At 38.4% G+C, this 16270-nt stretch overlaps 2 protein-coding genes across 3 annotated transcripts in view; both read left to right on the forward strand.

Moving 5' to 3' along the window:
- The window catches only part of LOC131334815 (uncharacterized), a 55046-nt gene extending 39445 nt beyond the window's left edge, over positions 1 to 15601 (forward strand). The window contains exons 2-5 of one of the 2 annotated variants that reach the window (XM_058370080.1): positions 12039 to 12211; positions 14136 to 14229; positions 14342 to 14446; positions 15122 to 15601. In XM_058370080.1, the coding sequence (XP_058226063.1) occupies positions 12057 to 12211; positions 14136 to 14229; positions 14342 to 14446; positions 15122 to 15391 (624 nt within the window). In that variant the 5' untranslated portion in view covers positions 12039 to 12056 and the 3' untranslated portion in view covers positions 15392 to 15601. Of the gene's footprint in view, positions 1 to 11997; positions 12212 to 14135; positions 14230 to 14341; positions 14447 to 15121 lie in introns of those variants that run through there. The other variant, XM_058370079.1, reaches the window with a different exon arrangement.
- On the forward strand, positions 6852 to 11021 carry LOC131334814 (uncharacterized). Its single transcript, XM_058370078.1, has 6 exons — positions 6852 to 7185; positions 8259 to 8331; positions 8418 to 8511; positions 8923 to 9042; positions 9154 to 9211; positions 10238 to 11021. Exons 1-6 carry the CDS (start codon positions 7153 to 7155, stop codon positions 10703 to 10705), a joined length of 846 nt encoding a protein of 281 aa, XP_058226061.1. The 5' UTR covers positions 6852 to 7152; the 3' UTR covers positions 10706 to 11021.
- Positions 15602 to 16270: the final 669 nt, after the last annotated feature.

Here is a 16270-nt window from a genome sequence, read left to right on the forward strand (position 1 = left end):
GTGGAGCGAGAATTCTTCGCTAGGGGTCAAGTCTTTAATTGGAGGGCTACATGCATGACATATTGTTCCCATATAATGCCCAAGAAATATTCATTCATAGCATAATAATCAAATTGAAGTTCTTAAATATTTATTGATATCTTCGAATTTTATTTACGTACAGAAGACCCTATTAAACTTTTTATTTAAACAGTAATTTACAATAGTCCCATTCGAAATGCTATTAAAATAGTTTTTACTATACAAATATATACCAAGCTACCATTGATTCCCCATTCGGTAGAGAGAGCACAAGAGAAATACAAATATAAGAAGGCAAAAGTTTGTTTATTTGAAGAGTAAGTTGGGACAAATTTATATTTTTGAATGAAGGGAAAATTTAAATTATATGTCGTTTGAGGAATATGCAGGAATACATATTTTATGCCTGAAAATTTGACGAATTGCTCTTAGTGGGTTAAATTTACAAGTTTGTTAAATTCTAAAAAAAAGCGATTTCAAAAGATTAAAATCTTGACCCCCACCTAACCTCCTCCCATGAATACGCAGAGGAGAAGAAGTAAAATTTTGCATCAAATATATACTTTGGTGATTCATGTGGCAAGTTGAAGAGTTATGCACTCCAAGGGACTCTTCAATTTTTTTTTATCACTTTTTTTGCAAGACTTACTTCGCTCAAGAAATTAACAATTATTTAATAATAAGCATTAAATTTGATGAGATGACAATTTGAATAGTGTTTTATTTCTATACCAAAACAGTGCAGCAAGTTTATTTTTTCCCCCCTAAAGGAGTGTTTTGCTTATGTGCATGGTTCCTCAAATGTGTTTTGATTTTTTTCCCGGTCAAACGGAAATTCATTAAGATTTTTACGAAGCAAAGTACCACATAGAGAGTACCAACATAATAAACATAACAAGGAAGATTACAACTAAACCTAGTCTAAAAATTGCCTAATGTTCAAACTATCTCTAAGAACAAACTCTCTCATAGCAACAGGCATTTCCATAAGGAGTACAAGATTTTCATCTTATTCAGCTCCCCATCGAGCAAGATAATCTACGCATTGGTTGGCTGATCGGTAAGTATGGCCAATTGTGGTGTTGGTCCGAACCATGAGATGGTGGGCTTCATTTATCATCATGCTTTGGGGATGGAGTCTTGGATTGCCTTCATTTATCAAGTTCACAGCATTGAGGGAATCCGATTCTATCTTCATGTTTTCTAATTTCCTCTCCAAGATAATTTTCAAGCCCTTATGTACACTCCATATCTCAGCTTCCAAACTCGAATTGAAAGTACCCTTGCCGTAGTAACCCATGATCCAATCGCCGTTATGATCTCTGAAAAGTCCTCCAAATCCTCCTCTCCCATTAGCCTCGTACCAGCACCCATTCGTGTTAAGTTTGATGTCACCTACAAGTGGTTTGGACCAAGAGTTTAGGCATGCAGTATGAGGGCCACTAAAGAGAGGGGACTTGAATGCTTGAACAATTTCCTGGGAATAGGAAATAATTATCCTGGCACTGACAAAAGGAAGTATGTCAAAATTTTCAAAAATTTTCTTATTTCTATCCTTCCAAATTTGCCAAAGAGTAGTGAAAAAAACAATATGCCATGGGATACCATTTCCAATTCCCACCTCTTTGTTGCTTCTCATATTAAGGGATATCCACTCAAAACTCGAAGTATCCATGTCCCCTCTCATTAAGTGGTTAGAGGGAATGCAACTCCAAAGCTCCTTAGCTTTGTTGCATTCTCTAAACAGGTGAGTGATGTTTTCGGAGCCAGTATTGCACCTTGGACATAAGTCCGAGGTTGCCATACCTCTCCTGACACAAAGATGATTTGTTCGAAGTAGGGCTGTAAATGAACTGAGCCATTCGCGAACTGTTTGAGGCTCGGTTCGGTAAGAGCTCGTTCGAGTTCGATTCGTCTGCTAAACGAACTGAACCTGAACCTCAATTCTAGGCTCGTTCCGTAAATGAGCCGAACCTGAGCCTAACGGTATTCGGCTCGGTTAGGTTCGCGAACCTATACTTAAATTTAATTAATAATTCAATAGAGGTCTATTTGTAAATGTAAAAAATTTTAAGGTTGTATATATAATTCAATACTTATTTTTCTCCCATATTCTATACGATATATGAGAGAGTTTGAGTTCGCTTGAGTTTAATGAGCTGAGTCGAATAAAACCTGAGTCTTGACGAGCTCAATTCGAGCTTAGATTCGGCTCGGCTCGATTCATTTGAGTTTAACGAGCCAAACTCGAGCCAAGATGTTCAAGTTTGAATCAAACCCGAGCCGAATCCAAGCCGAACTCGAGCCAAACTAGTATTTTAACGAACCCAACCAAGCCGAACCCGAGCCTTGAAAAATTTTAACGAGCCGAACTCGAGCCAAGTTGTTCAGGCTCGAATCGAACTCGAGCCGAACTCATACCTTAACGAACCCGAGCCGAACCCCCTCGATTCGGTTCGTTTACAGCCCTAGTTCGAAGGCTATTGTGAAGGATAAGCCAGATAAAAGTTTTGAGTTTTTCAGGCATTTTGATTTTCCAATACCACTTCCAACCCTTCAAATCCATGTCATTTTTGTTAATTATATCATAAGTAGCAGAGATAGTAAAATGTCCATTCCCAGATCCTACCCATGTAGGGTGATCAGCATTCTGAGTATACGTTGGAAGGTTGATAGCATTGATAACCTCAAGGGTGTTAACATCCACGTATTGGGCTATCTCATCCAGCACCCAATTCCCATCCATAATCAGAGCCTCTACCTTTTGGGTAGAGTTAGTATGTTCACTAAGGTGGGAGAGGGCCAGGGGTTTATCCCCACACCACCAATCATGCCAAATGCTGACAAATTTTCCATCTTCAATAACCCATTTCACTCCCTTTTCAAGGACCCATTTAGTATCCACAATGCTTCTCCAAATATAAGATGCTGGCCTATTTCTAAGCCAAGATGATATAGAATGATTGCTCAGATATTTATCCTTGAGAATGGTAGCCCAAAGGCCTCATTCCTCTTGTTTAAAGATTTTCCATCCAAGTTTAGTGAGGAGAGCCATATTTTGGTTTTTGGCTTTTTTTGAGACCCAATGTGTTTTGATTTTGGTTTTGCTACTTTCATTGAGGATGCTCTTTGAGATGTGCTCTCAGAAGTTCAGGGAGTGTATGTTGACAATTCATAAACCAGTGATTGAAAAGCACCTAAGATTGCTTAATCGTGGTGCTTAAGTCCCCTAGTTTGAGTTATAATAGTTATAATTTGTCGTTTTTATTCAATAATGCTCGTAAAGTAGTTTGTTAAGTGTTTCAAGAAAAACGTTCTTAAATGGCGTATTTTGATCACAAGGCTAAATTCCAAGGAAGTTCAAGTATCCTTGCCCAGTGGAACTTCTGTCAGCATGACCCAAGAGCAAAGGCGTGAGGTGTCGGGCAAGCCGGCGAGCCGTCGGGTGCCAAGTCTTGGAAGTTGCCTGAAGTTCTGGAGATAACTAGCCCGTATCGATACGGATTAAGGCCGTATCGATACGCGTTAACTTCGTGGGGAGTCAGAGACTGCCGTATCGATATGGCCTTAATCCGTATTACTGAAAAATATATGTATGATAATTTGTTGAAAATTATATACATTACTATTTATTATTTTGATGAAGTTTTTATTTGGCAAAAGAAAATCTTTTATCTCAAAGTCTTTTTTCGGACAAATTTTTCTTTGCCTTGACATATTGCATAATGTCTCTTGGATTCATAAAGACTTAGTGAGCTCAATACATGCTTTAACGGATTTATTTAGATGAAATTTTGAGCCATAGGTTGACGAACCGGCTAACAAGCCAGCTGTCTGAACAGAGAGCAGTGACAACCGGAGACCATCGGATGACCCACCGGATGACCGGCCGGTCGACCACCCGGACGACCACTCTGTCAACCAGCTAGTGTAAAATGGCCTCCAACGGCTAATTCCAACGGATAGTGCTCCCACTTCTCTCCTCAACAACTCTATTCACTTTCCAACGGCTAGGAAGCATATGGAGGGCTATATAAGGCATCAAGAACTCATTAATGAGCACACATACAAGCTACAACATTCCATATTATTGCAAGAGCAATTTCTCAAAAGATCAAAGCCAAAAATTCTCCTTGTTCTTCCATTTTCATATTTTTCTTGAGAGAAAATTTGTACAAGTCGTGAGCAATAATTTTCATACCTTCTTCACATACTTGTAATTCCTAAGCGAGTGTTTGAGTCAAACACTTGAAAGCTTAGACGACCAAATTCGGGTTGGAATTTGGGTGTTATTGTTTTTTAGCGGTTTTCGGAAAAAACTCTTGCGGTTGCACTAGCTCCTCGGGAAAGTTAGGGGATAAGGTCGTTGTAAGCACCCGCAAGACTTACTGTTTGTAATCTTTTTGAAGATTAAAGGAACCTTCAAGTAGTTGCTTGAGGAGAAGTGGACTAGGCCGGACCGTGGACAAATCCGGACCGAACCACTATAATTGGGTTCTATCTCTTTAACTCTCTCTCTTTTACCTGCTCATATTATCTTGGATATATTTGTTAGAGATTATTAAGCAACTCGATTCACCCCCCTCTAGGTTGCAATTTTTGGGTAACACGTATCGATACGGAAGAACTACGGGAAATGACCCTTTTTGTTTTAACAGCACGGTATCGATACTTATCATAATATGTATCGATACGAAGAGCCTTCGGCCAGATATTTTTTACTTTTTGGGCTTTTCATTTATGAAATACTTGCCTTTATTAGTATGTTTCTTAGATATTTTTGTGATTTAGTACCCATTTTATATAAATATGGGGTTCCTTCTCTTTCTTTGTATCTAGTTCATTACAACTTTTAGCTTTTTTCTCCATTAATGCTTTTAAGCTCTTTTCAAGTGTAATTCCTCAAGAACACAATAAGGTATTTACGTTACGTTAATTTCTCGAGTATTAAAGTTGTTCGTAGGTGTTGAATCTTTTACAATATCAAGTTTATTTTCGTTTTCTTCAGTTAAACATGTTCTCAATAATTAGCAAGCTTTCTAGTCTCTTCATCATGTTTGAGTAGTCGATTAGGCTTGGCCACGGGGTGATTAACGCCTCGTGACTTATGTTTATCTTGCCTTTCTCAACTAAAAACTTGAAGTTTAGTTTGTAAATGTGTGTGGTTTGCCTTTTATGTAACAAAATTTGTCAATGTTAATCTCCGGTGATCATATGCTCGCTCATGTGGTTCCGTGAGCTATGTCTCGCCTCGTGTTTGCCAAAAGAACGAAAGAGCTCATTTGTTTACCAAACTACACTTCTAGTCTTTAATGATTTCCTAGCTAAATCTTCCGGTTGATAGCCTATGCCGTGCGATTCAACCGTGTTTTCGCTGAGAATGGTTTGATGGCTAAAGTTACGGGCATTAGTTACCTCAACGCCTTGCCGCTTGTTAAATTAAGTTTAAACTCATTCTCTAGTCGTTTTCATAAGTGTCTATCACCATTCAAAGCAAAACCAAAAGTTGGCTGTCTAAATGCCACAAACCCTTACATCTAAAAATCCTAGCAAGCTTTAAAGACCATCCCTGTGGGAACGATACCGGATTTTCGAATATTATGCTGACAACGACCTTGCCCTACGCTCGGGGTAAATCAACCTATTTCAACGGTTAGGTTGAAACGAAGCAGTGATTAAAGTGTAATTTATCCTAATCGATATCCATTGTACTTCAAGAATACCTTCGTTTAAGAGTTTTGGATTTTAGATTCTAATAATTATCATATTTTTCTCCAATACCTACTCTCATTTTTTTCTTTCTATCTCTCTCCAATTATTACATCTATTTTCAATCATTACTTTATTTCTCTCTACACTCAATACCTACAAATCCCCTCTGCTATATAAATGTCTTTGCATAACCCGACTGAATAAATTTTATGACGCCATGACTAAGTTTTTTTTTTCCATAACCGGATCTTCGGATTAGCTTGCACATATCTCGATTAATTATGAAACTCTGAAGTTAACAATCAAAGAAATCCATTTAGTGACCTCAAGGTTTAAAATGTTTAGTCTTCGTAAATTCAAAAATGCAACCTCATGAAAGACAAATTTTCCCCACTTCACCCGACCTTTTTTCATCACCTATGTAATTACTACAAGATCAAACCATTGAATTGAAAAGACTCCACCAGAAACACCATCTACATTAACAATGAAATATCTCCAACTCCAAGTAATGATAGTAGTTTTTTTTGCACATCTTAGTTGAACAGTGGAATTTGGTGTCTTAATTTCCCCAAAGAAGACAACTATGTCCTTCCATTTGATTTCTATTGGGTTCCAATGCCTTCTCATAAAAGGTTAGACACGTAAATTCAAGGCGAAGTCAGATCAACTATGCCTTTCTATTTGATGCCTTAACAAAAAAAGGAATGTATAAATCATTTTTCTTAAAAAATTGTATATATTTTTCAACATGGATCCTAAAAAATATACAATATGAATCATCTTTAATAGATCTCAATTAATTCTTTCTATACAAAACTTTCAAGAATAATTAAAACTATCATATATTGAATGATATAGAGCAGATAATTTTGAACATGAAACGAATATTGAAAATGTACCAACAAAAACACAGACGGAAGGAGTATTTTCAGAAGTACGGAGGAGTGTTAGTTTTGTTATGTGCACGGTCACCAATAAAGTTTCTCATCAATTATTACTCTCATTTTTCTCTATGTATCTCGCCCCACCCATTATCCCAAAACCCTCCCTCAAACCCAAACCAAACAAAGTTTACCTTGTAATTTTACGTATTATCACAATGACCCCTACATTGTTTTTCCATTTTCCCTTGTTTTACTATTTTCTCCCTCTCTCTCTCTCTCTCTCTCTCTCTCTGCGCTAAAAGTCGTACGGTAAGCTGTTCTGTTGCAGTCAGGTTTCTCATCCGCATCAACCCGTCGCGTGGATCTGATCACCAAAACGGGCAATTAGACTACACGCACGGTGGGAGATGATTGACGACGATCGCCGATGATTGGAGCAATGATTGGGCTCGAATCGCTCCGATCTTAATTGTATTCACTTCGAATTTACTTTAAATTATTTGGGTCAACCTTATGTCCCGAATCTGAAACCATGAGGAAGAAGCTCGATACCCGCTTTCCCGCTGTAATTTTCTCTCTCTTGTTCTCTTCTACCCTTGGCAATTTCGTAGTCCCAAGTGTATATACGCATATATATATCATGTTCTTGATGCAGATGCAAAAATTTTTTTTTCTTTTTCTTTTTTGTACAAGTCAATAAGTGGGTATTTGTTTATTGGGGCTTTGGTCGATGTTTGATCTGGGTTTTGTTTTACTTGCTTGCATGACCGTGAATTATGGCTTTAAGTGAAAATTTCGTGTCTTGCTTTAGGATTTTAAGTTGTGTGATGTTTGGGGCTTTTGTGTACCTCGGGGAGTGGCTGAATTATTTAATTTTTAGTGTTTACAATTGATCATGTGTGTGGATTTGCAAGGTTTTGGAACATTTGATCTGGGTTTTATGTTGTATATTTCACACTGGGCTTGAAGCTCCTATGCATGTGCAGACCTTCAGAATTATATATGATTTTTGTATTTGAAGTTTTCCCTTTTTTTTTTTTTTTTTGTTTGTTTCTGCTTCAAATTTTGCAGTCAATTAGCAATAGCAGCTAGTTTAGTGGTGGGTGTTGAATGATCATGATGTCTTAGTCTCTTGATTCTTCTAATGCGACCTCGTATTGGCATTTTACATGCTCGAGTGAGATCTGTTGTCTCAGAGACTAGTTTTGTTGGCTGTTTGGTCATGGGTTTAAGGTTTACATCTGGGAGGGTACCTTTTCTTTGTAACACGACTGTTTCCAGCTGCTTTCATTACCTGGTTCCCTGTTGGTTTCCCACTTCAATTACTATGTCCTTTCAAGTTTCACAGCAGCTGGTTCTGTTCAATTTAGCATTATGGTTGTATCTTGTTGGTTTATGTTGACTATGCTCAAACTCAGGCTACAATTCTGCCATTTATATCTTTTACCCCCACAGGTCTCATTGACATTCATGGAATATCAAATTTATCTCTGCCTTTTTGTTTGAAACTTTAGTTATAAACCCTTCATGTGATTTAAGTTTTGTTGTTAAATGTTGATAGACTCCTTTTTGATAACGCTTTATATCCCCAGCTACGTAGGCCAAGGATGGTTCTAATACAACATACTAACTTTTCAGGCTCGGATTAAAAAAATAATGCAAGCTGATGAGGATGTTGGAAAGATTGCTATGGCAGTGCCTGTTTTAGTTTGTAAGTAGCTGTTTTTTTACTGTTTAGCCTTTACAGTTTATTTGTCCAACTCTTCCGTTGCTTACTCATCTCGGATACTAATGCAGCCAAAGCATTGGAGTTATTTCTGCAAGACCTTTGCGACCGGACATATGATATTACCCTTCAGCGAGGAGCGAAGACTATGAACTCGTTACATCTGTAAGTCTATTTTTGCAGTATTAGGAGATGTTTTTGTTTGCAATGACTGCTGAAATCTGCAATCCACATGCCCCGTGCCATTGGCCACTATATGTTCATACTGCCACGTGGAAAATTTCCTGTCAGGTTTTAGGTTCGTGCTTTGCAATTTGATTGCATAGTTGTTGTTTATCTTCCAGAGATATTTTCCATTTTTCGTCTTTCTCCTTCCTTTATTTGTTGTCTTCTGTTTTTACTCTTCCTTATTACTTTGTTTTGGACCTTTTGGTCTTGAATGTTGAATTCCATCTGGCACAAGTCTGTCCTACCCTTTTTGTTGTTTCTTTTCGTGATTTCTTTTACTTTTTCCGTCTACCTTTTAGCTCTTCAATGTTGGATTTCATCTGACAAAATTATGCAATTGAACTCCAGAAAACATTGCGTACAAAGCTATAACGTGTTTGATTTTCTGAGGGAAGTTGTTAGCAAGGTTCCTGACTATGGTCAGGCTGATTCTGCTTCTGCTGAGGACCGAACCATGCCAAAGAGAAGGTTAGGGTCGCCATACTTGTATTTCTCTCTTGTTTAGTTTTTCCAATTCCTATTATTTTGGCCAAATAACTAATCACTAACCAGATGTAGCTTTTGATTATGCCTTGCCAGGAAAGCTGGAGGCGATGAATACAATAATAGTGATGAAGAGTCAAAGAGGAGTCGGATGGTAAGATATCCCTTTCAGGAGTTCTCAATATAAATATCTCCCTTAATGCACTCCTAGCTGACATCATAGAGTTTGTCAGAATCAGGTCAATAAGAGAAATCTTGAATACATCTGAGGGGAGGTGTTGGGGCAGGGGTTAATGTTCTTCTAAAGGCCTTTTTTAAAAATTAAAAAAAGAAGAAAATAAACATCTGTTAGAATTCAGTAGATGGAGCTATATTTCTTGTATGTGTAAACAAATCAGTTGATCTACCAAGAACAATAAAAAAATTGAAAAAATGTATACAAACGCGATGACACAAGATATATGTGGTTTGGAAGTGTATCAATGTCCACAGGAGAAGAGAAGAACAATCTAGTATTACGCAATAAGGACTACATACATCCACTCTCACCTTCTCTACTTCATCTCTCTATTTATGTAAAGACCGAAACACCTTAGGCGAAAATACATTATAGGTGCCTCTCAAATTCAAAAAGGCGTATAATCTGCACTCCGGGTTGAGCCCACCACCTCTGTAAGGGCCATTTTCTATTACTTCGATATTCCCAGTAGATAGAGGAGACCCGTCAACATTTCTTTTTTTTTGGGGGGGCATATATACAAACGACAGAAGGCTCTTGTAACAAATCAAAACCTGATTTTATAATTTCTCACGTTTAAACGCTGCACTTTTATAACGTGATGAATATCAACATCATATGCCTATCTCCTTGAATAGGCGCTAAGACTTAAGGTGGGATTTTTTTTTTTCATCCTCACTTAAGGTGGATGATGTTGCCTGTTTATCTTTTACCATGAGAAATATATGGTGTACATGTAATCAAAGGTAACTGTATCCGTGAAGAGGCGTTAAGGTGGATGATGTTGCATATTTATCCTTATCATGAGATACATATAGTGTATGCGCATTTTAAGGTAACCATATGGTCCGTATGGAGTATATTGATTTACTTACATTTGTAAGTGCCAATAATCAAACTGCGGATAATAATCAAGAAGCATTTCCCACATTTTAACTGCAGCATGATGTCGGCCATACAAGCAGCAGTGGCAGGGGAAGAGGAAGGGGAAGAGGAAGAGGTCGTGGCCGGGGACGAGTTTCAAACCGAGAGCAAAATGTTGAAATCGACCCTTGCACTCCTTCTCAGCCCAGCAGCAAGCAAATTCCCAGTCCTGGGAAGCCAATGGATGATGATTTGGAGTCAAAGGAAATGCCAAAGGAGAATGCCAATGTCTCTGATGGTGGCAATCCAGCTGTTCAAACTGTCGATACAAAAGCTGAAATGGGTGAGAATGTAGATAAATCATCCAACGCAGCAGCAGCAGCAGCAGCCCCCTCCTCATCGGTAGGGCCCTCGGAGGGTAAAAGCAAAGACTATCCTGGGTGGCCACTTTCCGAGATGGACCGAATGGCCTTTGACCCTCTTCACCTAGCACAACTCAATAAGAGATTGGAGGAGGACGAAGAAGATTACGACGAAGAGGAGTAGCTAATCGGTAGCATCAATATCGCTCAAAGCTGAAGGAGGCAAAGTAAAGATGGGAATATATAGATTGGCCGAGATATAAATGACATCTTGTTTCCTTCAAAATGTCGTATCTTCCTCCTGTTCATTTCCGCCCTCTTTTGCCCGTTCGGCTCCTATTGTAGTTGTATTGTAATATGCTTCAAATATGCTTTGCTGTTTGCTAACGACCGCGTAGGTTAGGTTTTCTCATTCGGGAAAACTTCGATTTCTGTATGGACTCAAAGTTTAACATAGGAAGGACATGACAGCCTGAATAGAGTTAGTTGTGCAAAGTTAATCTCTCTCTCTCTCTCTCTCTCTCTCTCTCTCTCTTGTGTAAATGTTTGCAGGTACAGTTGAGTGATCTTTATAGATGGGTTTCTTTCTGTGTACAAGGATACAGTAAAAAGATTGCCCACCGCCGTCGTCGTAATCGTCGTTGTATATAGCCTCTTTGTTGCCCGGGATGTCTATTCTGCACAATGGTCCTTCAGTTATCTGAATTGATAGCTTCCAATGCCAAATTAGAAAGTTGAGTGAAACGGTTTTCTGGGGGAATTATCCTCAAATTAATGCGGAAAAAAAATAGAGAAAACTCTCACCGGTCTTAAATTAGTTTTTAATTCTAGCAAGTATTCATTTATCAATGCAGTTTATATGGGTTGCGATTCTTGTTAAATGTTAGTAATTGGATCGTGCTATTGTGCACGAAAATTTTCGTGTGGCAGTAACATTCTTCACCGCACATTGTGGTATTATCCATATCCGTTCATCAACATTCTTCATCGCACATTGTGGTATTGTCCATATCCGTTCATCAAAGTGATGCGGTGTCTGTTGAGGTAACAATGTAAACCTAACCAATCATAAAGACTTTGAAGGCTAAACTTTTCGCACGCGGGACTTAGGGCACCATCCACCAAATTTTTTTCGGACATTTTGACTTGATTTTTTGTTGTTCTTGTTTTCTCTGAACTTTTATTCAATTTTGGATTAAGTTTTTGCATCATATTTTTGTCTTATAATCAAAATCGTAAAAAAATAAAAATAAAATAAATTGTTACCTGTCCATGTATTGAAATAAAAAATTTTAATAAATCCACATCGAGTAAAAATTAAAATTAAAAAAAAAATCCGTGTCAGAAAGTTTACAAAAAAGAAAAAAAAAATTGGCCGAAGGGGCCCATATTCTCAAACGAATAAAGCCTGAAAATGGAACCCCGAAAGACCAGTTGATCCCGCTCCCACAGAAACGTAAAGAGAGAGAGAGAGAGAGAGAGAGAGAGAGAGAGAGAGAGAGAGAGAGAGTTAAGAGACTACAGACGGAAAGAAAATGGAAGATTTCGAGAAGAAGGTGACGTTAACGGATTCAGATTCAATGGAGGTGGTTGTTGATGACTGCGGCGATTCCTCGAAAACCGTGAATCTTCTTCGCAGGTTCCTTGAAATTCAGCAGCGAAGAGCCCTAGCTTATGCAAAGCTTAAAAAGTACGCCTCAAACACACGCATATAGTGTTCATACATCTTATGCAAGAATTTGATCTTTAATTTTAGCCTCCTAGTTTCCTACAATCCAACGAAATGAAGAAAAAATGTTTACCAATCCTTCGGTTAGAATAGCTTGTATTACTTGGAGCATTTCTTTTAAGGTTGTATCTTGGATTTTCGATTATAGATACTCCGTAGTCTCCGTCCATCCCCATTTTTGGGTCTCAGTTAGCACTTTTGCGGTGCCAAAAAACTTGTCTCACTTTAAAACCAAATGGCCATAGCTAATGAATTTCCTCTTTTCCCTTTCCATTTTTAAATTCGTACTTAGTAGAACTAAAAAAGTAAGAAAGGATAGTGATTGAAGGGTAGAATGAGAAAAATTAGTTTTCAAACTGCAACGATTGTGTTCCCTTTTTTAGTTTGAATTTCCGGGAGGGACTAGAAGATGGAGACGGAGGGAGTATTTGGTCATAATCAAAATTTACTAAAGTGTTTGGATAGTATGTACTGGAAGTCTGGAAGTATAATGTGAAGAATATAATTTGGATGTCAATTTCATAGCTTAGATTCATTGTCTTTGAAGGATGCATACCAGGCCAATTGAAACTTCATTTCCTATGCAACTAGTGTTTCACATATTATCTAATTTAGGCACCTGTGTATTCAGATGTGTAGGTACATGTATGCTTGTTGTGAATAGGAGTTTTGCATAGTTTTCTTGTTCCTGAAACGTGTGCTTGGGTTGGATTATTACATGGAGGTTCTGTTCAAGTTGTGTGGCTCTATTGTGTATATACTTTGTTTGTTCCTGTCAAAACTCAACTTCCGGAATTTGATCCCATGCTGTTATCTGACTTGAGTTCTACACTTCCCCTTCTCCCATTGCAAATTTGTACTTTGATCTTGTATCGAGTCAGTAGGTGGGTCTGGCGTTGGAATCTACCAGTGAAATGAGTGGGCCATTGCACAATGCCCATTGAAGCTCTGTAGTACTGTAGAGTACGAAGAGGTCGGTGGGTTCGATGCTTAGGCACAAAACCAAATAGCACATTTCCTGGGCAATATCACAAAGAACAATGAAGCTATGAGAAAGGGTGGTTGAATCACATAGACGGCTTGGGACAAGGGCGGCGGAATCACCTTAGATAACACCAGCCTACAAGGCATAGCATAAAATACCTCCTTATAGCACATACAAGCTTATTCCTGATTGGTTCTTTAGGTTTGGTGAGACTATAACGAAGAACTGGCGTGAGCTTTTTTTTTTTTTTTGAGCCATGGAAGGCAAGAATTCTCCCGGCACAATGAAAATGAAGTTGATAATATCCTTTTTCATCTAAAATAATTAGGAAACTACCTTAGTCATCAATACAAGTTACTAATGTAATGCGACCACAGTGAGTTTTCATGTTGTGAAACTTCACATGATAATTTCATTGTCAATGCTTTCAAGGGGCAAGAATCTTACCAATTGCAGTTCGGGAGAAGAGTGATGTGATTGTAAAACTTGAAGAAACTTATCCTTGATATGCAACGCAAAGCATATAATAGAGACCTTGTGCACAAAAATTAAATTGGTAGTCTGGCCACAAAATTCGAGTGGCCAGTCGTCGATTCACAGAGGTTATTGCTAACATTGCTATTGTGATGGTTGTGCAAAAGGTTGGAGGTTAGGTTAAAACAAAATCTGAGTTAATTCTTAGAAAATGAACTGCTCCCGACAGAGAGGAAAAATTGGAAATTTTACTGGTCTCAAGCTGGCTCTGCCACTGAAGTTTGTTCCTCCCTTGTCTTCACTAAGTTTGTGGATGGTGGAAGGCAAGCCTTTCCATACTGTTTCTAGATATCTTTGCATCCTATCTCACACGAAATTCTGTTGCTAAATATATTTGTTGCTTTGCACATGACAATTATTTCACAGGGGGTTTACGGACTATTTGGGATCGGGAGGGGAATCAGCTTACCAACAGCTTTGCAGCGAAATCACTGGTGAATTCAACGAGTGCTCAAAACAAGTCTGTCAATGATTCTGGCTTCATATTCAAATTATTTGTCTCCTTTTTCTTTTATTTCCTGTTCCCCAGCATTGTTTGATTAGAGGCTTTCAGCCTTCCCCCGCTGTTTCAGGTCCTTGAATTGGAGTCACTGTTTCTGAGACCTGATTGCTTCCGAGATGATCTAGCTCGTCTTCTCAAAGCAGTTCAAGCACAGGAAAAACAGAAACTTCATCTGGTATGTCTCTCTCCTTAGTTCAATTTATCTTAATATATTTTATCTTGAGATGAGTTATGTGATTTGCAATTGCTGAGAATGGTTCCCTTCTTAGCTTAGACCTTGCATTTCAAATTCCTAAGCGCAATTAAAGAGGATAAGATTTGTTATGGCCTTTTTGTCGACTTCAAACACAATGGCTGTTGTAATTAAGTTTGTAAGCTACTATACTATCTCCCATAGGACGGGGTTTCTCATTTTTGTTCCATGCAAAGTTCAGTCCTCTCATTCCGATTAGCAGTGTGATGAAAAGAACCACCTTTATGCTCATTAGTTCCTTGACCCTGTCCTGTTCTAGGTGTGTCACCTAGAGACATGCAGAGTCATGCCCAAAAGTGTGGCTCAGATCATGTATTGACTTTCCTTTCCATAGTACCCCTTGAATAGGCCAAATTAATAAAGGGTTTAGCATTTGCAAGTTGCAACACTGAGGACACGAGAAATCAAACATAAATGGGAAGATAAAGGTTTACGATGGCTGCTATAGTGCTATTTGTTGAAAACTAATTATAGTTAACTAGGTAATACATTTATGACCTTTTCCTATTATAAGGATGATTCTAATTTTCCTTACCTTTCCATTTATGCCCTTTCCGCTGTTATGTTGTTTGATAAACAGTCTTCATTGATCTGCAGACGGCCACAATTCAAGTGTTGAAGAAGGCAGGTCGTCCCTCAGAACGTTTGGTGAGCCACGCGAACTGCAGATTTAAGAAGCCAATGCAGCATGAGTGTGTGCACGTTCATGAGATAACTGAAGCAGCTGGTACTGAAGAAGCCGAGGCAGATGCAGAGTACGACAATGCTCTTAAAGAGGCCATTAGAGGCGTGCAGGATGCAGTGACCACCATAAATGAACATTTGGAGGAAATTAGGTATGAGATTGCAGCGCTGGAGGCTGAATGACCTTTATCCCATACTTCTGAAATGGAATGCTTGTAGAGAGAAATGCTATATTGAAGTTCGAACACCATATGTCTAGGAAATTGACTGATCTAACTTGTTAGGAGAGGCGTCATTCTGCTTTCAAAATCAATTGAATCGTTTTGTCAGTTGTACAGATCCTCATATTTAGCAGCGCCTTGCATTTAATAGAGGCTTTCACCCTTTCATATCTTTGGTAAGGTTGCAGAAGTGATTCAACTTTTGTGGAATGGTTTTAACACAGAGGTGTCTACTTGGATGAATTAAGTGAAGATGAAGCTATCCTCTTATCTTTTTAGTTGTCAACCCTGATTTGTAAGGATTTTATGAAGTATCTGTCGCGCGGCTCGGGAACTCATATAGCATGCAAATTGAGAGATCCAAAACACACTTTTTGCCAATACCGGTAGGGCGCCCTACACAGAGAGTGAGAGATTGCGCTGCTTTGTTGATTCCCTCCATTTTGGTATTCAGATTCGACTGCATCAACTCCTCCTTTTATAGGCGCAAGGAGAGAGTACAGACACTGAAGCTTATATCATTGATTACTACATACAAACAGTATATATATATAATTGGTTCACACCTATTAAAGTCTACAACATGCCAAACTTGTTACGGACAACCATAATTGGTTAGTACTATTACTAGTCAATCCTACTTTCACTACCTCCAAAAAAAGAACTGATACATCAGTACACCATAAACAGTACACACTAATTAGCCTCTTCAAATGGTATCCAGGTATGATGCCCCTGTCTGGTTTCAGGGCATCCATGCCTCCATTTTTCCTCAACCGTCGAATCTCTCTTTTCTTTTCTTTTAAATCTCAACCATTAGTTGAATCCCTTTCGAAGTAAG

The sequence above is a fragment of the Rhododendron vialii genome, chromosome 7a (assembly GCF_030253575.1).
Source record: "Rhododendron vialii isolate Sample 1 chromosome 7a, ASM3025357v1".
Lineage (NCBI taxonomy): Eukaryota > Viridiplantae > Streptophyta > Magnoliopsida > Ericales > Ericaceae > Rhododendron > Rhododendron vialii.